The 27,263-nt window shown below is 48.2% G+C and overlaps 1 protein-coding gene across 1 annotated transcript in view; it reads right to left on the minus strand.

The window, feature by feature from the left end:
• Positions 1-7,661: 7,661 nt before the first annotated feature.
• Positions 7,662-27,263, minus strand: part of col6a1 (collagen, type VI, alpha 1) — a 62,527-nt gene continuing 42,925 nt past the window's right edge. Inside the window, exons 24-33 of the mRNA XM_031806764.1 lie at positions 22,379-22,444; positions 14,861-14,896; positions 13,356-13,392; positions 13,140-13,148; positions 12,512-12,645; positions 11,854-11,963; positions 11,360-11,546; positions 10,036-10,207; positions 9,819-9,848; positions 7,662-9,235 (exon numbers count right to left, since the gene is read on the minus strand). Coding sequence (XP_031662624.1) covers positions 8,640-9,235; positions 9,819-9,848; positions 10,036-10,207; positions 11,360-11,546; positions 11,854-11,963; positions 12,512-12,645; positions 13,140-13,148; positions 13,356-13,392; positions 14,861-14,896; positions 22,379-22,444 — 1,377 coding nt within the window. The 3' untranslated portion in view covers positions 7,662-8,639. The remainder of the gene's footprint in view (positions 9,236-9,818; positions 9,849-10,035; positions 10,208-11,359; positions 11,547-11,853; positions 11,964-12,511; positions 12,646-13,139; positions 13,149-13,355; positions 13,393-14,860; positions 14,897-22,378; positions 22,445-27,263) is intronic.

A 27,263-nucleotide genomic window follows, 5' to 3' on the forward strand; every position in this document is an offset into this window, starting at 1 on the left:
CTGTCCTGACTCTGAGCCTGCCTGACCAATCTGCCTGTCCTGACTCTGAGCCTGCCTAACCACTCTGCCTGTCCTGGCTCTTAGCCTGCCTGACCACTCTGCCTGTCCTGACTCTTAGCCTGCTTGACCACTCTGCCTGTCCTGACTCTGAGCCTGACCACTCTGCATGTCCTGACTCTGAGCCTGCCTGACCACTCTGCCTATCCTGACTCTGAGCCTGCCTGACCACTCTGCCTGTCCTGACTCTGAGCCTGACCACTCTGCCTGTCCTGACTCTGAGCCTGACCACTCTGCCTGTCCTGACTCTGAGCCTGACCACTCTGTCTGTCCTGACTCTGAGCCTGACCACTCTGCCTGTCCTGACTCTGAGCCTGACCACTCTGCCTGTCCTGACTCTGAGCCTGCCTGACCACTCTGTCTGTCCTGAGTCTGAGCCTGAACACTCTGCCTGTCCTGACTCTGAGCCTGACCACTCTGCCTGTCCTGACTCTGAGCCTGCCTGACCACTCTGCCTGTCCCGACTCTGAGCCTGACCACTGCCTGTCCCTACTCTTAGCCTGACCACTCTGCCTGTCCTGACTCTTAGCCTGCCTGACCACTCTGCCTATCCTGACTCTGAGCCTGCCTGACCACTCTGCCTGTCCTGACTCTGAGCCTGACCACTCTTGCCTGTCCTGACTCTGAGCCTGTCTGACCACTCTGCCTGTCCTGACTCTGAGCCTGCCTGGCCACTCTGCCTGTCCTGACTCTGAGCCTGCCTGACCACTCTGCCTGTCCTGACTCTGAGCCTGACCACTCTGCCTGTCCTGACTCTGAGCCTGACCACTCTGCCTGTCCTGGCTCTTAGCCTGCCTGACCACTCTGCCTGTCCTGACTCTTAGCCTGCTTGACCACTCTGCCTGTCCTGACTCTTAGCCTGCCTGACCACTCTGCCTGTCCTGACTCTGAGCCTGCCTGATCACTCTACCTGTCCTGACTCTGAGCCTGCCTGACCACTCTGCCTGTCCTGACTCTGAGCCTGCCTGATCACTCGACCTGTCCTGACTCTGAGCCTGCCTGACCACTCTGCCTGTCCTGACTCTGAGCCTGCCTGACCACTCTGCCTGTCCTGACTCTTAGCCTGCCTGACCACTCTGCCTATCCTGGCTCTGAGCCTGCCTGACCACTCTGCCTGTCCTGACTCTGAGCCTGCCTGACCACTCTGCCTGTCCTGACTCTGAGCCTGACCACTCTGCCTGTCCTGACTCTGAGCCTGACCACTCTGCCTGTCCTGACTCTGAGCCTGCCTGACCACTCTGCCTGTCCTGACTCTGAGCCTGACCACTCTGCCTGTCCTGACTCTGAGCCTGACCACTCTGCCTGTCCTGACTCTGAGCCTGACCACTCTGCCTGTCCTGACTCTGAGCCTGCCTGACCACTCTGCCTGTCCTGACTCTGAGCCTGACCACTCTGCCTGTCCTGACTCTGAGCCTGACCACTCTGCCTGTCCTGACTCTGAGCCTGCCTGACCACTCTGCCTGTCCTGACTCTGAGCCTGACCACTCTTGCCTGTCCTGACTCTGAGCCTGTCTGACCACTCTGCCAGTCCTGACTCTGAGCCTGCCTGACCACTCTGCCTGTCCCGACTCTGAGCCTGACCACTGCCTGTCCCTACTCTTAGCCTGACCACTCTGCCTGTCCTGACTCTTAGCCTGCCTGACCACTCTGCCTATCCTGACTCTGAGCCTGCCTGACCACTCTGCCTGTCCTGACTCTGAGCCTGACCACTCTTGCCTGTCCTGACTCTGAGCCTGTCTGACCACTCTGCCTGTCCTGACTCTGAGCCTGCCTGACCACTCTGCCTGTCCTGACTCTGAGCCTGCCTGACCACTCTGCCTGTCCTGACTCTGAGCCTGACCACTCTGCCTGTCCTGACTCTGAGCCTGACCACTCTGCCTGTCCTGGCTCTTAGCCTGCCTGACCACTCTGCCTGTCCTGACTCTTAGCCTGCTTGACCACTCTGCCTGTCCTGACTCTGAGCCTGCCTGATCACTCTACCTGTCCTGACTCTGAGCCTGCCTGACCACTCTGCCTGTCCTGACTCTGAGCCTGCCTGACCACTCTGCCTGTCCTGACTCTGAGCCTGCCTGACCACTCTGCCAGTCCTGACTCTGAGCCTGCCTGACCACTCTGCCTGTCCTGACTCTGAGCCTGCCTGACCACTCTACCTATCCTGACTCTGAGCCTGCCTGACCACTCTGCCTGTCCTGACTCTGAGCCTTCCTGATCACTCGACCTGTCCTGACTCTGAGCCTGCCTGACCACTCTGCCTGTCCTGACTCTGAGCCTGACCACTCTGCCTGTCCTGACTCTGAGCCTGCCTGACCACTCTGCCTGTCCTGACTCTGAGCCTGCCTGACCACTCTGCCTGTCCTGACTCTTAGCCTGCCTGACCACTCTGCCTATCCTGACTCTGAGCCTGCCTGACCACTCTGCCTGTCCTGACTCTGAGCCTGCCTGACCACTCTGCCTGTCCTGACTCTGAGCCTGACCACTCTACCTGTCCTGACTCTGAGCCTGACCACTCTGCCTGTCCTGACTCTGAGCCTGCCTGACCACTCTGCCTGTCCTGACTCTGAGCCTGACCACTCTGCCTGTCCTGACTCTGAGCCTGACCACTCTGCCTGTCCTGACTCTGAGCCTGACCACTCTGCCTGTCCTGACTCTGAGCCTGACCACTCTGCCTGTCCTGACTCTGAGCCTGCCTGACCACTCTGCCTGTCCTGACTCTGAGCCTGACCACTCTGCCTGTCCTGACTCTGAGCCTGACCTGACCACTCTGCCTGTCCTGAGTCTGAGCCTGACCACTCTGCCTGTCCTGACTCTGAGCCTGCCTGACCACTCTGCCTGTCCTGACTCTGAGCCTGACCACTCTGCCTGTCCTGACTCTGAGCCTGACCACTCTGCCTGTCCTGACTCTGAGCCTGACCACTCTGCCTGTCCTGACTCTGAGCCTGCCTGACCACTCTGCCTGTCCTGACTCTGAGCCTGCCTGACCACTCTGCCTGTCCTGACTCTGAGCCTGCCTGACCACTCTGCCTGTCCTGACTCTGAGCCTGCCTGACCACTCTGCCTGTCCTGACTCTTAGCCTGCCTGACCACTCTGCCTGTCCTGACTCTGAGCCTGACCACTCTGCCTGTCCTGACTCTGAGCCTGACCACTCTGCCTGTCCTGACTCTGATCCTGCCTGACCACTCTGCCTGTCCTGACTCTGAGCCTGACCACTCTGCCTGTCCTGACTCTGAGCCTGCCCACTCTGCCCGTCCTGACTCTGAGCCTGCCTGACCACTCTGCCTGTCCTGACTCTGAGCCTGACCACTCTGCCTGTCCTGACTCTGAGCCTGACCACTCTGCCTGTCCTGACTCTGAGCCTGCCTGACCACTCTGCCTGTCCTGACTCTGAGCCTGACCACTCTGCCTGTCCTGACTCTGAGCCTGCCTGACCACTCTGCCTGTCCTGACTCTGAGCCTGACCACTCTGCCTGTCCTGACTGAGCCTGACCACTCTGCCTGTCCTGACTCTGAGCCTGCCTGATCACTCTACCTGTCCTGACTCTGAGCCTGCCTGACCACTCTGCCTGTCCTGACTCTGAGCCTGCCTGACCACTCTGCCAGTCCTGACTCTGAGCCTGCCTGACCACTCTGCCTGTCCTGACTCTGAGCCTGCCTGACCACTCTACCTATCCTGACTCTGAGCCTGCCTGACCACTCTGCCTGTCCTGACTCTGAGCCTTCCTGATCACTCGACCTGTCCTGAGAGATGGCATGGAAGAGCACCAGTAAGCCAGTGACTCAGCCCTCCTAGGGACGGCATGGAAGAGAACCAGTAAGCCAGTGACTCAGCTCCTGTAATAGGGTTAGAGGCAGAGAATCCCAGTGGAGAGAGGGGAACCAGCCAGGCAGAGACAGCAAGAGCGGTTTGTCGCTCCAGTGACAATCCGTTCACCTCCACACCCCTGCGCCAGACTACACTCAATCATAGGACCTACATAAGAGATGAGTCTTTAAAAAAGACTTAATGGTCGAGACAGAGTCTGCATCTCTTACACGGACAGGCAGACCAATCCATAAAAATGGAGCTCTATAAGAGAAAGCCCTGCCTCCAGCTATTTGATAAAAAATTCTAGGCCTGCGTCTTGTGACCATAGCGTACTTGTAGGTATGTACCCCATGTAAAGCCCATGTAATGCTTTGTAGGTTAGCAGTAAAACCTTGAAATTAGCACTAGCCTTGACAGTAAGCCAGTGTAGAGAGGCGAGCACTCTGGTGTATTTGGATATGATCACATTTGTTTTTGATCTAGTCAGGATTCTAGCAGCCGTGTTTAGCTGAAACTGAAGTTTATTTAGTGCTTTATCCGGGTGTCCAGAGAGTAGAGCATTGCAGTAGTCTAACCTAGAAGTGACAAAAGCATAGATTTTTTGAAACATTCTTGATATGTTCGTCAAAAGAGAGATCAGGGTCCACACTGAGTTACTTCACGGTTTTATTTGAGACGACTGTACAACCACAAAGATTAATTAACAGAAGAGCTCTTTGTTTTTTGGGACTAGTATCTCTGTATTGTCTGAGTTTAAAACTAAAACATTTGCCCCCATCCACTTCCTTATGTCTGAAATACAGGCTTCCAGGGTAGGCAATTTTGGGGATTCACCATGTTTATTCGAAATGTTCAGCTGTGTGTCGCCGCACATAGTCCACACATTATGTTTCCGAATGACATCACCAAGAAGTAAAATATATAATGAAAACAATAGTGGTCCTAAAACGGAACCTTGAGGAACACTGACACCTTCAAACCGAAAGAAGTAGAGAGAACAGTCTATGACTAGGGTGGCTGGGGTCTTAGACAATTTTTAGGGCCTTCCTCTGACACCGCCTGGTTTAGAAGTCCTGGATGGCAGGCAGCTTAGTCCCAGTGATGTACTGGGCCGTACGCACTACCCTCTGTAGTGCCTTGCGGTCAGTGTGATGCAACCAGGCCTGATGCTATCGATGTTGCAGCTGTAGAACCTTTTGAGGATCTCAGGACCTATACTAAATCTTTTAATTTCCTGAGGGGGAATAGGCTTTGTTGTGCCCTCTTCACGACTGTCTTGGTGTGTTTGGACCATTCTAGTTTGTTGTTGATGTGGACACCAAGGAACTTGAAGCTCTCAACCTGCTCCACAACAGCTCCATCGATGAGAATGGGGGCGTGCTCAGTCTTCCTTTTCCTGTAGTCCACAATCATCTCCTTAGTCTTGGTTACTTTGAGGGATGCCTTTGTGTTCTTGGGCACAGGGACTATGGAGGTCTGCTTGAAACATGTTGGCATTACGGACTCAATCAGGGCCATGTTGAAAATGTCAGTGAAGACACCTGCTAGTTGGTCAGCACATGCCCGGAACAGCTGATGCTCTCATACATGCCTCAGTGTTGCTTGCCTCGAAGCATGCATAGGAGTGATTTAGCTCATCTGGTATGCTCGGGTCACTGGGCAGCTCGCGGCTGTGCTTCCCTTTGTAGTCTGTAATAGTTTGCAAGCCCTGCCACATAAGACGAGCGTCGGAGCCGGTGTAGTATGATTCAATCTTAGCCCTGTATTAGATTCCCACACCTTGAAAGCGGCAGCTCTACCCTTTAGTTCAGTGCGAAGGCTGCCTGTAATCCATGGCTTCTGGTTGGGGTATGTACGTACAGTCACTGTGCGGACGACGTCCTCGATGCACTTATTGATAAAGCCAGTGACTGATGTGATGTACTCCTCAATGCCATCGGAAGAATCCCGGAACATGATCCAGTCTGTGATATCAAAACAGTCCTGTAGCTTAGCATCTGCTTCATCTGACCACTTTTCTTGTAGACCGAGTCACTGGTGCTTCCTGCTTTAATTTTTGCTTGTAAGAAGGAATCAGGAGGATAGAGTTGTGGTCGGATTTACCAAGTGAGGGAGAGCTTTGTACGCGTCTCTGTGTGTAGAGTAAAGGTGATCTAGAATTGTTTCCCCTCTTGTTGCACATTTAACATGTTGATAGAGATTTGGAAGAACTGATTTAAGTTTCCCTGCATTAAAGTCTCTGGGGCCTAGGAGCGCCACCTCTGGGTGAGTGGTTTCCTGTTTGCTTATTTCCTTATCTGTCTGTGGTGGTAAATAAACAGCCACAAAAAGTATGGCTGAAAACTCTCTAGGCAAGTGGCCTGCAATTTATCACAATATACTCTACTTCAGGCAATCAAAATCTAGAGACTTCCATAGATTTCTTGCACCAGCTGTTGTTTACAAATATGCACAGACCGCCCCCCACCCCACCCCCACCCCTGTCTGACCGGAATGTGCTGTTCTATCTTGCAGCTAGCTGAATATCCATGTCGTCATTCAGCCACGATTCTGTGAAACATACAATATTACAGTTTTGATGTAGGATTTTCGTGATCGTACCTCGTCTAATTTATTGTCCAATGATTGCATGTTGGCGAGTATTATTGACGGTAACAGCAGCTTTTCCAGTCGCCTTCTCCGGGTCCTGACCAGGCATCCGGCTCTTTTTCAAGCGGCACCGGAGCGCAAAGTCTAGATCCAAGAGGCTTCTAAACATCTTCTGCCCCCAAGCCATAAGACTCCTGAACAGCTAATCAAATGGCTACCCAGACTATTTGGATTGTCCCCCCCCCCTTTTACGTTGATTCTCTGTTTATTATCTATGCATAGCCACTTTAATAACTCTACATACATAATTACCTCAACACCGGTGCCCCCGCACATTGACTCTGTATCGGTACCCCCCTGTATATAGCCATATAGCCTCCACATTGACTCTGTACCAGTACCCCTTGTATATAGCCTCCACATTGACTCTGTACCGTAATACCCTGTATATAGCCTCCACATTGACTCTGTACCGTAACGCTCTGCTATTGTTATTTACTGCTGCTCTTTAATTATTTGTTTTTCTTATCTCATACTTTTTTAGGGGGGGGGGTTCTTAAAATTGCATTGTTGGTTAAGGACTTGTAAGTAAGCATTTCACTGTTGTGACAAATACTATTTTATTTTATTTGATAAATAGGATAGCCAGCTGCAGCTATCACCAAGCTATGCCAGCTAGCTGTTACAAGCTAATTGACTTGACAGAGAAATATCAGCTAGATTGGATAGAAGCTACAGCTACCACCAAGATATGCTAGCTAGCTGCTGACAGCTTGGCTAAGCAAGGCCAGCACAGGCTTTAGCCTACACATAGAACTGAATTAGCTGACCATCTTGAGATGGCAGTCAGAAGGGGAGAACTGAACTCCAAAACATATTTCTCACCATAGCAAAGCTAGCTTAGCTTACCTTGATGTACTCACTACTGCCCTTGTTTGTGAGATTGAATGGTAAAGACACACCCACATGACTACTCACGTTTGCCTTCAGTCATGGCCGCTAGCATTTCTTAAAAACGAGACCAGAACAGGATATGCAGTCACCCTTTAACCCAGAAGGCCCCTTGAGGTCAAAATACCTATATATTTTTTAGGCCAATGAGAAAGAAGAGAGGTGTGTATATCTGAAGGACAGAAGAGAGAAGTGTCAATGACAGAAGGGATTGTGTGTGTTGTGTGTGTGTGTAGGACAGAAAACAGACACTACAGAAACATTTATTAGGGGGTGACGCGGCATTTAATGAAGCAGCTTGCTTGGTACAAACAAAATGTTTTCTTTCAGATCAAGACATCAGTTTAACATGTAGAAGTCTACTGCTACAGAGGTCATCTGACACTGAGACACTTGCTCTGAATGATAGCACCGAGGATTAATGATTTATTACATAGAGGGAATTCCCTGCTGACAACACACACATCTGTTACCTGGAACGTTGAAGGACTGAATAATCCATCCAAAACAAAGTTTACGGTTGGTAGCCTTCAAGGGTTAATGAGGCTGATACAGAGAGGAGTGTGTGTGTGTGTGTCTGTCATCATCTAAACAAGTGAACCCAGACAAACTGTTTATAGAGAAAATGATACATGATATACTGGACATTAGAGACCATTCCCCTAAACACACACATACGTTAACAGTCTGTGTCCAGCTGTTCAGTATCTTCATTTTGACCAGGTTGTCTATAGGGAGGATGTTTAATGTTTAACTTTGATGTTTAAAACATATGGAGTGATGTCATATCCTGTTCTATCTCTGATCTACAAACAACATAAAATACGTTTGTTAAAAAAAACACACAAAAAAAACATTATTTTACAGTAACCTTCCTGTTTAATGCTGTGTTCATGTGCTGCTTGGAATTGTAGAACTGGGAACTGGGAACAGTCTGACTGGGAGATGTTACAACTTAGAAGCTCATAACAAACTGTTTTAGACATCTGAAACTAGTTTCTGTTACGGGAGTTTTTCAGGAGTTTCCCGGTTGGATGGTCCTGATAATTCAGAGAGCACATGAACACAGTGTAACACAATCTCTTACACCGTCTGACACACAATAGTCTTCTGTCATTATCAGACATAAAAACACAACTAAAACACAGTGATTGTAAATTAGCGACAAAGTACGAATGGACATTCATAATGAGGGAGACTAAACTCTAAAGCATGTGGTCCCAGCCCTGACCCCTGCACTCAGGCCTGGGAGACCCTGCGGGACACGGTCTGGTAGAACACGCCACGCAGCAGAGACGGGTAGTCTGGGACGCGGAACAGGTGGCGCTGGGCGTAGGTGACGTCGTAACTCCTCCCCCTGCTGACCAGCGAGCGCAGGTTGGCCTCGCTCACCTGGTTGCCCACGGTGATAACGTACAGCTCCACTCCTGCCTCCGACACCAGCCGTACGCGCTTCTCCAGCATCGCCTCGGTAACGCCCTGCGACCTCCCGTCAGAGAACAGCACCAGCTTCCTCTTCCCGCCCCCTGATGTCTTGAATTGCTCCATGGCGAAGGCCATCGCCTTGGTAACATCAGTACCGTCATTCTGGAAGGTGGCGGCATCGATCTTACGGGTCAGCAGGGTGAGGTTAGAGGTCAGCTCCGCCTCCATGCGGCGTTCACGGCTGTACTGGCCCACGGCGACACGCACGGCAGCGCGGCCGGACCGCTCGGCAGACAGGAAGCGCTCAGCCAGACGCTTGACGAAGGTCTTGCTGGAGTCAAAGTTCCTCTGTCCCACACTGGCTGAACTGTCCATCATCAACACAATGTCTGTGTCCCCTGAGAACGAGACTGGAGGACAGAAACAACAGGAGAAACAACATGAAGACAATACCCTAAGACAACACGATGTCTGTGTCCCCTGAGAACGAGACTGGAGGACAGAAACAACAGGAGAAACAACATGAAGACAATACCCTAAGACAACACGATGTCTGTGTCCCCTGAGAATGAGACTGGAGGAGAGACACGACAGGAGAAACAACATGAAGACAATACCCTAAGACAACACGATGTCTGTGTCCCCTGAGAATGAGACTGGAGGAGAGACACGACAGGAGAAACAACATGAAGACAATACCCTAAGACAACACGATGTCTGTGTCCCCTGAGAACGAGACTGGAGGACAGAAACAACAGGAGAAACAACATGAAGACAATACCCTAAGACAACACGATGTCTGTGTCCCCTGAGAACGAGACTGGAGGACAGAAACGACAGGAGAAACAACATGAAGACAATACCCTAAGACAACACGATGTCTGTGTCCCCTGAGAATGAGACTGGAGGAGAGACACGACAGGAGAAACAACAACATCCAAGAAGAGAGATGAGGACAGAGATGAACCACATGGTAACAAGCAGTGGACTTACTGGGACATTTGTAGTTAGGACACTTCTTATCTGTGGAAGGAAATAGAGAAACACAAATAAATTAGAACATTTTCAAGTCAACGATTAATTTTAGAGTCTGTATCAGAACCAAGGGGTTCACTTAAATGTGTGTGTGTGTGTGTGTGTGTGTGCGTGTGTGTGTGCGTGTGTGCGTGTGTGCGTGTGTGTGTGCGTGCGTGTGTGTGTGTGTGTGTACCTTCACAGATGCGTGTGGTGAGGTTCTGTAAGAAGCTGTCATCCAGCAGCTCAGCGAAGTTCTCCAGTACGAAGGAGAAGCCTGGTTTAGGGTCGCTCGTACAGACCACAGCACTGAGCTGTTCATGGTTGGGTTGACGGCCAGAGTAGTCCTTCACTCCCAGACCACCCACCTGACAGAGAGAGGGGGGCAGGGTTAGTGTGTGTGTGTGTGTGCATGCCTAATGGATTGTGTGTTGCTGGTCGAACTGAAGCTTGCCTCCATCCTTCGAGACAGATGGTGTGAAGCAGACGGGGAGGTTTCCTACAGAGTGGTGTCCCTCACCCTGATGCCCTTCCTACAGAGTGGTGTCCCTTACCCTGATGCCCATCCTACAGAGTGATGTCCCTCACCTTAATGCCCCTCCCACAGAGTGGTGTCCCTCACCTTGATGCCCCTCCCACAGAGTGGTGTCCCTTCACACAGAGTGGTGTCCCTCACCTTGATGCCCTTCACACAGAGTGGTGTCCCTTCCTACAGAGTGGTGTCCCTCACCTTGATGCCCCTCCCACAGAGTGGTGTCCCTTCACACAGAGTGGTGTCCCTCACCTTGATGCCCTTCACACAGAGTGGTGTCCCTCACCTTGATGCCCTTCACACAGAGTGGTGTCCCTTACCCTGATGCCCTTCACACAGAGTGGTGTCCCTTACCCTGATGCCCTTCCCACAGAGTGGTGTCCCTCACCTTGATGCCCTTCACACAGAGTGGTGTCCCTTCACACAGAGTGGTGTCCCTTCACACAGAGTGGTGTCCCTTCACACAGAGTGATGTCCCTTCCCACAGAGTGGTGTCCCTTACCTTGATGCCCCTCCCACAGAGTGGTGTCCCTTCACACAGAGTGGTGTCCCTTCCCACAGAGTGGTGTCCCTTACCTTGATGCCCCTCCCACAGAGTGGTGTCCCTTCACACAGAGTGGTGTCCCTTCACACAGAGTGGTGTCCCTTCCCACAGAGTGGTGTCCCTTACCTTGATGCCCCTCCCACAGAGTGGTGTCCCTTCACACAGAGTGGTGTCCCTTCCCACAGAGTGGTGTCCCTTCACAAAGAGTGGTGTCCCTCACCTTAATGCCCTTCCCACAGAGTGGTGTCCCTCACCTTGATGCCCTTCCCACAGAGTGGTGTCCCTCACCTTGATGCCCTTCCCACAGAGTGGTGTCCCTCACCTTGATGCCCTTCACACAGAGTGGTGTCCCTCACCTTGATGCCCTTCCCACAGAGTGGTGTCCCTTCATACAGAGTGGTGTCCCTTACCCTGATGCCCTTCCTACAGAGTGGTGTCCCTCACCTTGATGCCCTTCCCACAGAGTGTGTTGAGCGGTGTTTTATCTCTGGTGATATCAGAGCGTCCGTCAGTGAGCACTAGGACCACGCGGTTCTCCTGCTGCAGACGGTCAATCATGTTGGTCAGAGAGAACTGCAGAGCCTCCCCTGTATAGGTGGCCTCAGCCAGCCAGCGCAGGTCCCGCACCGCCCTACACAGAGACACACAGAGAGACACACAGACACACAGACAGACACACACAGAGACAGACACACACAGAGACAGACACACACACACACAGACACACACACAGACAGACACACACACAGACAGACAGAGTGACACACACACACACACACACACACACACACACACACAGAGACAGGCACGTATGTTAAGTACTGAAGAGCCTTTCCTGTATAGTGGGCCTCAGCCAGCGCAGGTCCTGTACTGCCCTACACACAATGTACAGATGATTGTGTGTGTGTGTGTGTGTGTGTGTGTGTGTGTGTACTTACTGTTTGAGCTCAGTCAGTGTGTTAATGTTGGGGTCTCCCAGTCTGACAGCCTCCTGGGCTCCATCCCCACTGTACTGCACCACGCCTACCCTGGACTCATTAAAACCAAACTACACACACACGCACACACACACACACACACACACACACACACACACACACACACACACACACACACACACACACACACACACACACACACACACACACACACACACACACACACACACACACACACACACAGGATGGTACGTTAAACGGGTGTCCTGACTCTCTGTGGATGCTAAAGCTCCCATGGAACATATCGTAAGAGTAGGGGTGTTAATCCCGGTGGCTTGGATACATTTCCAATCTGTCCCTCAAACCATCATGTTCATCAGGGTTAATAAAAACATTAAAATAAGGGTTAATAAAAACATTAAAATAAGGGTTAATAAAAACATTAAAATAAGGGTTAATAAAAACATTAAAATAAGGATTAATAAAAACATTAAAATAAGGATTAATAAAACATTAAAATAAGGATTAATAAAAATGAACACACAATTATTGTATTCATGAGTGTTCATGTATTTGTGACCTTTGAAATACTGTATTTGAGTCTTTTTTGACTGTAATGTAATTTGTTGATTCAAATGTCTGTGCGTGTGTTACTCACACGAACTTGCTGGTCCTTAATAAGGCGGTCTATGACGGTGATGATGAAGTCTTTAGCTAGAGCGAAGTTAGTGGAGCCGATACTCTCAGAACTGTCCACGATGAAGGCCAGGTCCAGGGGCCCACACTTACACTCTACATCAGGACAGACAGACACATCAGGACAGACAGACACATCAGGATAGACAGACACATTAGACAGACAGACACATTAGATGACCAGGTCCAGGGGCCCACACTTACACTCTACATCAGGACAGACAGACAGGCAGGCAGGCAGGCAGACAGACAGGCGCAGACAGACACAGACAGGCAGACAGACACAGACAGACAGACAGACAGACAGACACATTAGATGATCAGGTCCAGGGGCCCACACTTACACTCTACATCAGGACAGACAGACAGAGACAGACAGGCAGGCAGACAGACAGGCACAGACAGACACAGACAGGCAGACAGACGCAGACAGGCAGGCAGGCAGGCAGGCAGACAGACAGACACATTAGATGACCAGGTCCAGGGGCCCACACTTACACTCAGACAGACAGACAGGTCGTATTAGTGAATAGAAAGCGGTGATGAACTCAGAAGCCTCAGAAGCCAATGGGAAGAAGGGATGGACTTACCACAGCACGCTGTAGAAAAACAACAACACAATGGAAGTCACTCTAGTGTGTCTGTGACTGTGTGTGTGTGTGTGTGTGTGTGTGTGTGTGTGTGTGTGTGTGTGTGTGTGTGTGTGTGTGTGTGTGTGTGTGTGTGTGTGTGTGTGTGTGTGTGTGTGTGTGTGTGTGTGTGTGTGACTGTGTGTGTGTGTGTGTGTGTGAGGGAGGAGAACTTACAGCAAAGCTTCATGATGATATCCAGAATCTCACAATCCTGTTGATAACAGTGATGTTATATAAGTGGCATTAAACTAAACAGTAGAATATTAATGCCCTACCATCAGTAGAATTTTAATGCCCTACCATCAGTAGAATATTAATGCCCTTCCATCAGTAGAATATTAATGCCCTTCCATCAGTAGAATATTAATGCCCTTCCATCAGTAGAATATTAATGCCCTTCCATCAGTAGAATATTAATGCCCTTCCATCAGTAGAATATTAATGCCCTACCATCAGTAGAATATTAATGCCCTTCCATCAGTAGAATATTAATGCCCTACCATCAGTAGAATATTAATGCCCTTCCATCAGTAGAATATTAATGCCCTTCCATCAGTAGAATATTAATGCCCTTCCATCAGTAGAATATTAATGCCCTTCCATCAGTAGAATATTAATGCCCTTCCATCAGTAGAATATTAATGCCCTACCATCAGTAGAATATTAATGCCCTTCCATCAGTAGAATATTAATGCCCTACCATCAGTAGAATATGAATGCCCTTCCATCAGTAGAATATTAATGCCCTTCCATCAGTAGAATATTAATGCCCTTCCATCAGTAGAATATTAATGCCCTTCCATCAGTAGAATATTAATGCCCTACCATCAGTAGAATATTAATGCCCTACCATCAGTAGAATATTAATGCCCTTCCATCAGTAGAATATTAATGCCCTACCATCAGTAGAATATTAATGCCCTTCCATCAGTAGAATATTAATGCCCTACCATCAGTAGAATATTAATGCCCTTCCATCAGTAGAATATTAATGCCCTACCATCAGTAGAATATTAATGCCCTTCCATCAGTAGAATATTAATGCCCTTCCATCAGTAGAATATTAATGCCCTTCCATCAGTAGAATATTAATGCCCTTCCATCAGTAGAATATTAATGCCCTTCCATCAGTAGAATATTAATGCCCTTCCATCAGTAGAATATTAAAACAGTAGATACAGGGCCTTCAGAAAGTATTCACAACCCTTGACTCTTTCCACATTACAGCCTTATTGTTTAAAAAGGGGTCTGAATACTTTCAGAATGTATATAATCACAACTGGGTTCAATGTGGATTTGACTTTCTGTTTTTAGTTTATTTTTTCCAAATACAGAGCCCAAAACAAGTCCTTTGATTTGAGTATTTGAATGGTTATTTGTAAAAACCAAATAGTCGTCCAAATTGTATTAAAGATTTTCAAGTACTTCTTTCAAATCAAATTCTATTTTCCAATACCTGGGTAAAATGCATGGGAGTGTCTATTTCCAGAAGAAAAATGTTAAACTGCTTGTCTTTTCAAATAAAATATACTGTACCTGAATATGTGAAAGTCATTTAGATATTTGAACCCTGGTCTTGATATAACCACATAAGATACCAGAAATGTTTTACAGTGAGCAGTATTTAATCGCAAGTTAACACACAGTTTATAGCGTCTCCTCCTGTAACATTGACTCACATCAACTCCTGCAGGTCCGGGAGGCCCAACTGGTCCCTGTAGACAGAGACAGAGAGAGAGACAGAGAGAGAGGGAGAAAGGGAGAGAGGGAGGGAGAGAGAGAGACAGAGAGAGAGAGAGAGAGAGAGAGGGAGAGAGAGAGAGGGGGGGGAGAGGGAGAGAGAGAGAGAGGGATAGGGAGAGAAGGAGAGAGACAGAGAGAGAGAGACAGAGAGACAGACAGACAAAGAGACAAAGAGAGAGATAAAGAGAGAGACAGAGAGAGAGAGAGAGAGAGAAGAGGAGTGAGCCATGCATCATTACCTTATAGGGACATAACTAATGTCAGATCTTATTTAGTCGCAGGAGGGACATCATCCTACAGCAGGAGGATTTGAATGAATATTGAATATTTAGAATAGCCGACAGGAAGCGGTGTTTCTAGGCTCTGCAATGCAGTAACGTACCTACATTGTACATGAAATTGTTCCAGCACCCACCCCGTGGACCAACTAGCAATTTATACCATTTATGCCAGTCTAATGGTGGTCCCGACAGCGCCCTAAAATAGGGGCGGGGGGGGGGGGGGGGGGGCACAAACACACTTAAATATAGGATGGTATCTGTGATTGGGTGTTGCATACAGCAGGCCTATCAAATGGACTGGAATTTACATGCCTCTTTCAAACCATAATGCTAGGAGAGAAGAGGTAATGATGACGGATCAATGCTGTGTGCAAGGCAGAGATTTAATAGGCTAGTAGAAGAGCCCTACTGCAATAGATGAATGAGGCTAGTAGAGGAGCCCTACTGTAATAGATGAATGGGGCTAGTAGAGGAACCCTACTGTAATAGATGAATGGGGCTAGTAGAGGAGCCCTACTGTAATAGATGAAAGGGGCTAGTAGAGGAGCCCTACTGCAATAGATGAATGGGGCTAGTCTAGAAGCCCTACTGTAATAGATGAATGGGGCTAGTAGAGGAGCCCTACTGCAATAGATGAATGGGGCTAGTCTAGAAGCCCTACTGTAATAGATGAATGGGGCTAGTTATTGTAGAAGCCCTACTGTAATAGATGAAAGGGGCTAGTTAGTGTAGTAGCCCTACTGTAATAGATGAATGGGGCTAGTCTAGAAGCCCTACTGCAATAGATGAATGTGGCTAGTAGAGGAGCCCTACTGCAATAGATGAATGGGGCTAGTCTAGAAGCCCTACTGCAATAGATGAATGGGGCTAGTAGAGGAGCCCTACTGCAATAGATGAATGGGGCTAGTCTAGAAGCCCTACTGCAATAGATGAATGGGGCTAGTAGAGGAGCCCTACTGCAATAGATGAATGGGGCTAGTCTAGAAGCCCTACTGCAATAGATGAATGGGGCTAGTAGAGGAGCCCTACTGCAATAGATGAATGGGGCTAGTCTAGAAGCCCTACTGCAATAGATGAATGGGGCTAGTCTAGAAGCCCTACTGTAATAGATGAATGGGGCTAGTAGAGGAGCCCTACTGCAATAGATGAATGGGGCTAGTAGAGGAGCCCTACTGCAATAGATGAATGGGGCTAGTGTAGGAGCACTACTGTAATAGATGAATGGGGCTAGTCTAGAAGCCCTACTGCAATAGATGAATGGGGCTAGTCCAAAAGCCCTACTGTAATAGATGAATGGGGCTAGTCTAGAAGCCCTACTGCAAAAGATGAATGGGGATAGTGTAGGAGCCCTACTGCAATAGATGAATGGGGCTAGTACAGGAGCCCTACTGCAATAGATGAATGTGGCTAGTAGAGGAGCCCTACTGCAATAGATTAATGGGGCTAGTAGAGGAGCCCTACTGCAATAGATGAATGGGGCTAGTCTAGAAGCCCTACTGCAATAGATGAATGGGGCTAGTAGAGGAGCCCTATTGCAATAGATGAATGGGGCTAGTCTAGAAGCCCTACTGCAATAGATGAATGGGGCTAGTCTAGAAGCCCTACTGCAATAGATGAATGTGGCTAGTAGAGGAGCCCTACTGCAATAGATGAATGGGGCTAGTAGAGGAGCCCTACTGCAATAGATGAATGGGGCTAGTCTAGAAGCCCTACTGCAATAGATGAATGGGGCTAGTCTAGAAGCCCTACTGCAATAGATGAATGTGGCTAGTAGAGGAGCCCTACTGCAATAGATGAATGGGGCTAGTAGAGGAGCCCTACTGCAATAGATGAATGGGGCTATTAGAGGAACCCTACTGCAATAGATGAATGGAGCTAGTAGAGGAACCCTACTGCAATAGATGAATGGGGCTAGTGTAGGAGCACTACTGTAATAGATGAATGGGGCTAGTCTAGAAGCCCTACTGCAATAGATGAATGGGGCTAGTAGAGGAGCCCTACTGCAATAGATGAATGGGGCTAGTAGAGGAGCCCTACTGCAATAGATGAATGGGGCTAGTCTAGAAGCCCTACTGTAATAGATGAATGGGGCTAGTAGAGGAGCCCTACTGCAATAGATGAATGGGGCTAGTCTAGAAGCCCTACTGTAATAGATGAATGGGGCTAGTTATTGTAGAAGCCCTACTGTAATAGATGAAAGGGGCTAGTTAGTGTAGTAGCCCTACTGTAATAGATGAATGGGGCTAGTCTAGAAGCCCTACTGCAATAGATGAATGTGGCTAGTAGAGGAGCCCTACTGCAATAGATGAATGGGGCTAGTCTAGAAGCCCTACTGCAATAGATGAATGGGGCTAGTAGAGGAGCCCTACTGCAATAGATGAATGGGGCTAGTCTAGAAGCCCTACTGCAATAGATGAATGGGGCTAGTAGAGGAGCCCTACTGCAATAGATGAATGGGGCTAGTCTAGAAGCCCTACTGCAATAGATGAATGGGGCTAGTAGAGGAGCCCTACTGCAATAGATGAATGGGGCTAGTCTAGAAGCCCTACTGCAATAGATGAATGGGGCTAGTCTAGAAGCCCTACTGTAATAGATGAATGGGGCTAGTAGAGGAGCCCTACTGCAATAGATGAATGGGGCTAGTAGAGGAGCCCTACTGCAATAGATGAATGGGGCTAGTGTAGGAGCACTACTGTAATAGATGAATGGGGCTAGTCTAGAAGCCCTACTGCAATAGATGAATGGGGCTAGTCCAAAAGCCCTACTGTAATAGATGAATGGGGCTAGTCTAGAAGCCCTACTGCAAAAGATGAATGGGGATAGTGTAGGAGCCCTACTGCAATAGATGAATGGGGCTAGTACAGGAGCCCTACTGCAATAGATGAATGTGGCTAGTAGAGGAGCCCTACTGCAATAGATTAATGGGGCTAGTAGAGGAGCCCTACTGCAATAGATGAATGGGGCTAGTCTAGAAGCCCTACTGCAATAGATGAATGGGGCTAGTAGAGGAGCCCTATTGCAATAGATGAATGGGGCTAGTCTAGAAGCCCTACTGCAATAGATGAATGGGGCTAGTCTAGAAGCCCTACTGCAATAGATGAATGTGGCTAGTAGAGGAGCCCTACTGCAATAGATGAATGGGGCTAGTAGAGGAGCCCTACTGCAATAGATGAATGGGGCTAGTCTAGAAGCCCTACTGCAATAGATGAATGGGGCTAGTCTAGAAGCCCTACTGCAATAGATGAATGTGGCTAGTAGAGGAGCCCTACTGCAATAGATGAATGGGGCTAGTAGAGGAGCCCTACTGCAATAGATGAATGGGGCTATTAGAGGAACCCTACTGCAATAGATGAATGGAGCTAGTAGAGGAACCCTACTGCAATAGATGAATGGGGCTAGTGTAGGAGCACTACTGTAATAGATGAATGGGGCTAGTCTAGAAGCCCTACTGCAATAGATGAATGGGGCTAGTAGAGGAGCCCTACTGCAATAGATGAATGGGGCTAGTAGAGGAGCCCTACTGCAATAGATGAATGGGGCTAGTCTAGAAGCCCTACTGCAATAGATGAATGGGGCTAGTAGAGGAGCCCTACTGCAATAGATGAATGGGGCTAGTCTAGAAGCCCTACTGCAATAGATGAATGGGGCTAGTCTAGAAGCCCTACTGCAATAGATGAATGTGGCTAGTAGAGGATCCCTACTGCAAAAGATGAATGGGGCTAGTAGAGGAGCCCTACTGCAATAGATGAATGGGGCTAGTAGAGGAGCCCTACTGCAATAGATGAATGGGGCTAGTGTAGGAGCACTACTGTAATAGATGAATGGGGCTAGTCTAGAAGCCCTACTGCAATAGATGAATGGGGCTAGTCCAAAAGCCCTACTGTAATAGATGAATGGGGCTAGTCTAGAAGCCCTACTGCAAAAGATGAATGGGGATAGTGTAGGAGCCCTACTGCAATAGATGAATGGGGCTAGTACAGGAGCCCTACTGCAATAGATGAATGGGGCTAGTAGAGGAGCCCTACTGCAATAGATGAATGGGGCTAGTAGAGGAGCCCTACTGTAATAGATGAATGGGGCTAGTTAGTGCAGTAGCCCTACTGTAATAGATGAGTGGGGCTAGTAGAGGAGCCCTACTGTAATAGATGAATGGGGCTAGTTAGTGCAGTAGCCCTACTGTAATATATGAATGGGGCTAGTAGAGGAGCCCTACTGTAATAGATGAATGGGGCTAGTTAGTGTAGAAGCCCTACTGTAATAGATGAAAGGGGCTAGTTAGTGTAGTAGCCCTACTGTAATAGATGAATGGGGCAAGTTAGTGTAGTAGCCTCACTGTAATAAATGAATGGGGCTAGTTAGTGTAGAAGCCCTACTGTAATAGATGAATGGGGCTAGTTAGTGTAGAAGCCCTACTGTAATAGATGAAAGGGGCTAGTTAGTGTAGTGACATTACTGTAATAACATAACAGATGTTCTTTGAAATGCACAGCTTCCACCGGGCAGAACGACAGATGAAAACATTTAAGAAAACATGGAATTCAACTGTCCCTCTGCTTCAACAACAGGGTCTTTCAATAGTTTTACGTCTCTCTGCTTCAACAACAGGGTCTTTCAATAGTTCTACGTCTCTCTGCTTCAACAACAGGGTCTTTCAATAGTTCTACGTCTCTCTCTGCTTCAGGGTCTTTCAATAGTTCTACATCTCTCTCTGCTTCAGGGTCTTTCAATAGTTCTACGTCTCTCTCTGCTTCAGGGTCTTTCAATAGTTCTACATCTCTCTCTGCTTCAGGGTCTTTCAATAGTTTTACATCTCTCTCTGCTTCAACAACAGGGTCTTTCAATAGTTCTATGTCCCTCTGCTTCAACAACAGGGTCTTTCAATAGTTTTACATCTCTCTCTGCTTCAACAACAGGGTCTTTCAATAGTTCTACGTCTCTCTCTGCTTCAGGGTCTTTCAATAGTTCTACGTCTCTCTCTGCTTCAACAACAGGGTCTTTCAATAGTTCTACGTTTCTCTCTGCTTCAGGGTCTTTCAATAGTTCTACGTCTCTCTCTGCTTCAGGGTCTTTCAATAGTTCTACGTCTCTCTCTGCTTCAGGGTCTTTCAATAGTTCTACGTCTCTCTGCTTCAGGGTCTTTCAATAGTTCTACATCTCTCTCTTTTCCTCCTTCCATTGCCCTCACTCCCATCTGTTTGTTTCAAGCAGAGAATATTCAATTTACGAGCATTTTTTTCTTGACGAAGAGGACACAACCACACGCACAAGCACGCACACAAGCACGCACACAGCAGTTAATTGTAGGCTGAGTGTAGCACACTTCCCACAAACACATAACTCAAACTGTTTATCCTATAAATATGAAGCCTAGCCACTAGCCAGGGAAAAACAGAGGGGGAGAGACTGCAACCCCTCTCTCTCACACCATCTCTCCGTCTCTCTTTAAATAATAATAAGTTGAATTTATAACAAAGAAAAAAATCTACAAGTGCTACATTGAATGAGTACATCTCTCTGTCTCTCTGTCTCTGTCTCTGTTTCTCTCTGTCTCTCTGTCTCTCTGTCTCTCTGTCTCTGTTTCTCAGTCTCTCTCTCTCTCTCTCTCTCTGTCTCTCTATCTGTCTCTGTCTCTCTCTCTCTCTGTCTCTCTGTCTCCAATTCCAAGGCTGGGAATCTGTAAAGCTCTATGGGTTTCAAGGCTGGGAATCTGTAAAGCTCTATGGGGTTCAAGGCTGGGAATCTGTAAAGCTCTATGGGGTTCAAGGCTGGGAATCTGTAAAGCTCTATGGGGTTCAAGGCTGGGAATCTGTAAAGCTCTATGGGGTTCAAGGCAGGGAATCTGTAAAGCTCTATGGGGTTCAAGGCTGGGAATCTGTAAAGCTCTATGGGGTTCAAGGCTGGGAATCTGTAAAGCTCTATGGGGTTCAAGGCTGGGAATCTGTAAAGCTCTATGGGGTTCAAGGCTGGGAATCTGTAAAGCTCTATGGGGTTCAAGGCCGGGAATCTGTAAAGCTCTATGGGGTTCAAGGCTGGGAATCTGTAAAGCTCTATGGGGTTCAAAAGGCTGGGAATCTGTAAAGCTCTATGGGGTTCAAGGCTGGGAATCTGTAAAGCTCTATGGGGTTCAAGGCCGGGAATCTGTAAAGCTCTATGGGGTTCAAGGCTGGGAATCTGTAAAGCTCTATGGGGTTCAAAAGGCTGGGAATCTGTAAAGCTCTATGGGGTTAAAGGCTGGGAATCTGTAAAGCTCTATGGAGTTCAAGGCTGGGAATCTGTAAAGCTCTACGGGGTTCAAGGCTGGGAGTCTGTAAAGCTCTATGGGGTTCAAGGCTGGGAATCTGTAAAGCTCTATGGGGTTCAAGGCTGGGAGTCTGTAAAGCTCTATGGGGTTCAAGGCTGGGAGTCTGTAAAGCTCTATGGGGTTCAAGGCAGGGAATCTGTAAAGCTCTATGGGGTTCAAGGCTGGGAATCTGTAAAGCCCTATGGGGTTCAAGGCTGGGAATCTGTAAAGCTCTATGGGGTTCAAGGCAGGGAATCTGTAAAGCTCTATGGGGTTCAAGGCTGGGAATCTGTAAAGCTCTATGGGGTTCAAGGCTGGGAATCTGTAAAGCTCTATGGGGTTCAAGACTGGGAATCTGTAAAGCTCTATGGGGTTCAAGGCTGGGAATCTGTAAAGCTCTATGGGGTTCAAGGCTGGGAATCTGTAAAGCTCTATGGGGTTCAAGGCAGGGAATCTGTAAAGCTCTATGGGGTTCAAGGCTGGGAATCTGTAAAGCTCTTTGGGGTTCAAGGCTGGGAATCTGTAAAGCTCTATGGGGTTCAAGGCTGGGAATCTGTAAAGCTCTATGGGGTTCAAGGCTGGGAATCTGTAAAGCTCTATGGGGTTCAAGGCTGGGAATCTGTAAAGCTCTATGGGGTTCAGGGCTGGGAATCTGTAAAGCTCTATGGGGTTCAAGGCTGGGAATCTGTAAAGCTCTATGGGGTTCAAGGCTGGGAATCTGTAAAGCTCTATGGGGTTCAAGGCTGGGAATCTGTAAAGCTCTATGGGGTTCAAGGCTGGGAATCTGTAAAGCTCTATGGGGTTCAAGGCTGGGAATCTGTAAAGCACTTTGTGACAACTGCTGATGTAAAAGGGGCTTTAGAAAATACATGTAATTGATCTCCCTGTCTTACCGGGTTTCCTTCAGGTCCTCGGTGACCTTTGGCTCCTTTGTTCCCTGGGAGACCTGGGGAGTCGTTCTGCAGAGGAGAGACAGGTAGAGACTTAGTAACACACAATACAGGTAGTGAAACTTTGACAAAGTGTCGTGAGAGAGGGTGAGACAGACAACTGATGAGTAACCTATATTATTATCTCTGGGGTCAAAGTTCACTCAAAACAGGTGGACTATACTGTCTACTGCCTGTCTACTGTCTACTGTCTACTGCCTGACTACTGTCTACTGCTTGACTAGTGTCTACTGTCTACTGACTACTGTCTACTGTCTACTGACTACTGCCTGACTAGTGACTACTGTCTACTGACTACTGTCTACTGTATACTACTGTCTACTGTCTACTGTATACTGTCTACTGCCTGACTAGTGACTACTGTCTACTGTCTGCTGCCTGACTAGTGACTACTGTCTACTGCCTGACTAGTGACTACTGTCTACTGCCTGACTAGTGACTACTGGAGGGCTGAGGTATGGGGGTGAGGGGAGGGCTGAGGGGAGGCTGAGGGATGTGGCTGGAAGGGATGAGGGATGGGGCTGAGGTGAGGGCTGAAGGATGGGGCTATGAGGGATGAGGGATGGGCTGTGAGGGCTGAGGGGAGGGCTGAGGGATGGGGTTGAGGGGAGGGCTGAGGGGAGGGCTGAGGGATGGGGTTGAGGGGAGGGCTGAGGTATGGGGCTGAGGGGAGGGCTGAGAGGAGGGCTGAGGTTAAGGTACCTAAAGGCTGGAGTATAGGGAATGGTACAGGAAGGCTAATTATGTTTAGGTGAAGAAACGTGAACTTGTTGAGCTCATTCCCACATCCTCCCCAGAGGACCAAAGTAAAAAAGAACCATGGCCAATCAGAGGTTAACTATAAAACACATGACGGGGACTATAACACACCACTGGGACTAGAACACATCACTGGGACTATAACACATCACTGGGACTATAATACACCACTGGGACTGGGACTATAACACATCACTGGGACTATAACACATCACTGGGACTATAACACATCACTGGGACTATAACACATCACTGGGACTGGGACTATAACACATCACTGGGACTAGAACACACCACTGGGACTAGAACACACCACTGGGACTGGGACTAGAACACACCACTGGGACTGGGACTATAACACATCACTGGGATTGGGACTGGGACTATAACACATCACTGGGACTATAACACATCACTGGGACTATAACACATCACTGGGACTATAACACATCACTGGGACTATAACACATCACTGGGACTGGGACTATAACACATCACTGGGACTAGAACACACCACTGGGACTAGAACACACCACTGGGACTAGAACACACCACTGGGACTGGGACTAGAACACACCACTGGGACTGGGACTATAACACATCACTGGGATTGGGACTGGGACTATAACACATCAGTGGGACTATAACACATCACTGGGACTATAACACATCACTGGGACTATAACACATCACTGGGACTATAACACATCACTGGGACTATAACACACCACTGGGACTATAACACATAACTGGGACTATAACACATCACTGGGACTGGGACTATAACACACCACTGGGACTATAACACATCACTGGGATTGGGACTGGGACTATAACACATCACTGGGACTATAACACATCACTGGGACTATAACACACCACTGGGACTATAACACATCACTGGGACTGGGACTATAACACATCACTGGGACTAGAACACACCACTGGGACTAGAACACACCACTGGGACTAGAACACACCACTGGGACTGGGACTAGAACACACCACTGGGACTGGGACTATAACACATCACTGGGATTGGGACTGGGACTATAACACATCACTGGGACTATAACACATCACTGGGACTATAACACATCACTGGGACTATAACACATCACTGGGACTATAACACATCACTGGGACTATAACACATCACTGGGACTCGGACTATAACACATCACTGGGACTAGAACACACCACTGGGACTAGAACACACCACTGGGACTAGAACACACCACGGGGACTGGGACTAGAACACACCACTGGGACTGGGACTATAACACATCACTGGGATTGGGACTGGGACTATAACACATCACTGGGACTATAACACATCACTGGGACTATAACATGTCACTGGGACTATAACACATCACTGGGACTATAACACATCACTGGGACTATAACACATCTCTGGGACTATAACACACCACTGGGACTATAACACATAACTGGGACTATAACACATCACTGGGACTGGGACTATAACACACCACTGGGACTATAACACATCACTGGGACTGGGACTATAACACACCACTGGGACTATAACACATCACTGGGATTGGGACTGGGACTATAACACATCACTGGGACTATAACACATCACTGGGACTATAACACATCACGGGGACTATAATACATCACTGGGACTATAACACACCACTGGGACTATAACACACCACTGGGACTATAACACATCACTGGGACTGGGACTATAACACATCACTGGGACTGGGACTATAACACATCACTGGGACTATAACACACCACTGGGACTATAACACATCACTGGGACTGGGACTATAACACATAACTGGGACTATAACACATCACTGGGACTATAACACATCATTGGGACTGGGACTGGGACTATAACACATCACTGGGACTATAACACATCACTGGGACTATAACACATCATTGGGACTATAACACATCACTGGGACTATAACACATCACTGGGACTATAACACACCACTGGGACTAGAACACATCACTGGGACTATAACACATCACTGGGACTGGGACTAGAACACACCACTGGGACTAGAACACACCACTGGGACTGGGACTAGAACACACCACTGGGACTGGGACTATAACACATCACAGGGATTGGGACTGGGACTATAACACATCACTGGGACTATAACACATCACTGGGACTATAACACATCACTGGGACTATAACACATCACTGGGACTGGGACTATAACACATCACTGGGACTATAACACATCACTGGGACTATGACACATCACTGGGACTGGGACTATAACACACCACTGGGACTATAACACATCACTGGGACTGGGACTATAACACATAACTGGGACTATAACACATCACTGGGACTATAACACATCACTGGGACTGGGACTATAACACATCACTGGGACTATAACACATCACTGGGACTATAACACATCATTGGGACTATAACACATCACTGGGACTATAACACATCACTGGGACTATAACACACCACTGGGACTAGAACACATCACTGGGACTATAACACATCACTGGGACTGGGACTAGAACACACCACTGGGACTAGAACACACCACTGGGACTAGAACACACCACTGGGATTGGGACTAGAACACACCACTGGGACTGGGACTATAACACATCACTGGGATTGGGACTGGGACTATAACACATCACTGGGACTATAACACATCACTGGGACTATAACACATCACTGGGACTATGACACATCACTGGGACTGGGACTATAACACACCACTGGGACTATAACACATCACTGGGACTGGGACTATAACACATAACTGGGACTATAACACATCACTGGGACTATAACACCTCACTGGGACTATAACACATCACTGAGACTATAACACATCATTGGGACTATAACACATCACTGGGACTATAACACATCACTGGGAATATAACACACCACTGGGACTAGAACACATCACTGGGACTATAACACATCACTGGGACTGGGACTAGAACACACCACTGGGACTAGAACACACCACTGGGACTGGGACTAGAACACACCACTGGGACTGGGACTATAACACATCACTGGGATTGGGACTGGGACTATAACACATCACTGGGACTATAACACATCACTGGGACTATAACACATCACTGGGACTATAACACATCACTGGGACTGGGACTATAACACACCACTGGGACTATAACACATCACTGGGATTGGAACTGGGACTATAACACATCACTGGGACTATAACACATCACTGGGACTATAACACATCACTGGGACTATGACACATCACTGGGACTGGGACTATAACACACCACTGGGACTATAACACATCACTTGGACTGGGACTATAACACATCACTGGGACTATAACACATCACTGGGACTGGGACTATAACACACCACTGGGACTATAACACATCACTGGGACTATAACACATCACTGGGACTATAACACATCACTGGGACTATAACACATCACTGGGACTATAACACATCACTGGAATCATAAAACACGGGACGAGATGTTAAAAACTGTCCATTGTGCCAATAGATGGAATGCACTCACATGAGATTTGCCGTGATGTTGACAGAGTGGCATGGGAGGTTTATTTCTTAGACTGGGTTAAGATGTCAATTGTGTGACACATCCTCAGTAGTGTGCCTTCGAATCAGTGGGTGTTTCGGCCTTTAATCACTAAACACCCTCATCAAAGGTGGCCAGCTAAAGGGTGATCAAGCCTTAGCTTGTGTCCAATGCCCAATTAAGATCACTGGGACTGGGACTATAACACATCACTGGGACTATAACACATCACTGGGACTATAACACATAACTGGGACTATAACACATCACTGCGACTATAACACACCACTGGGACTATAACACATCACTGGGACTATAACACATCACTGGGACTATAACACATCACTGGGACTATAACACATCACTGGGACTATAACACATCACTGGGACTATAACACATCACGGGACTGGGACTGGGACAATATCACGGGACTGGGACTGGGACTATATATAACACATCACTGGGACTATAACACATCACTGGGACT

This window comes from Oncorhynchus kisutch, linkage group LG27 (genome assembly GCF_002021735.2).
Source record: "Oncorhynchus kisutch isolate 150728-3 linkage group LG27, Okis_V2, whole genome shotgun sequence".
Classification (NCBI taxonomy): Eukaryota; Metazoa; Chordata; class Actinopteri; order Salmoniformes; family Salmonidae; genus Oncorhynchus; species Oncorhynchus kisutch.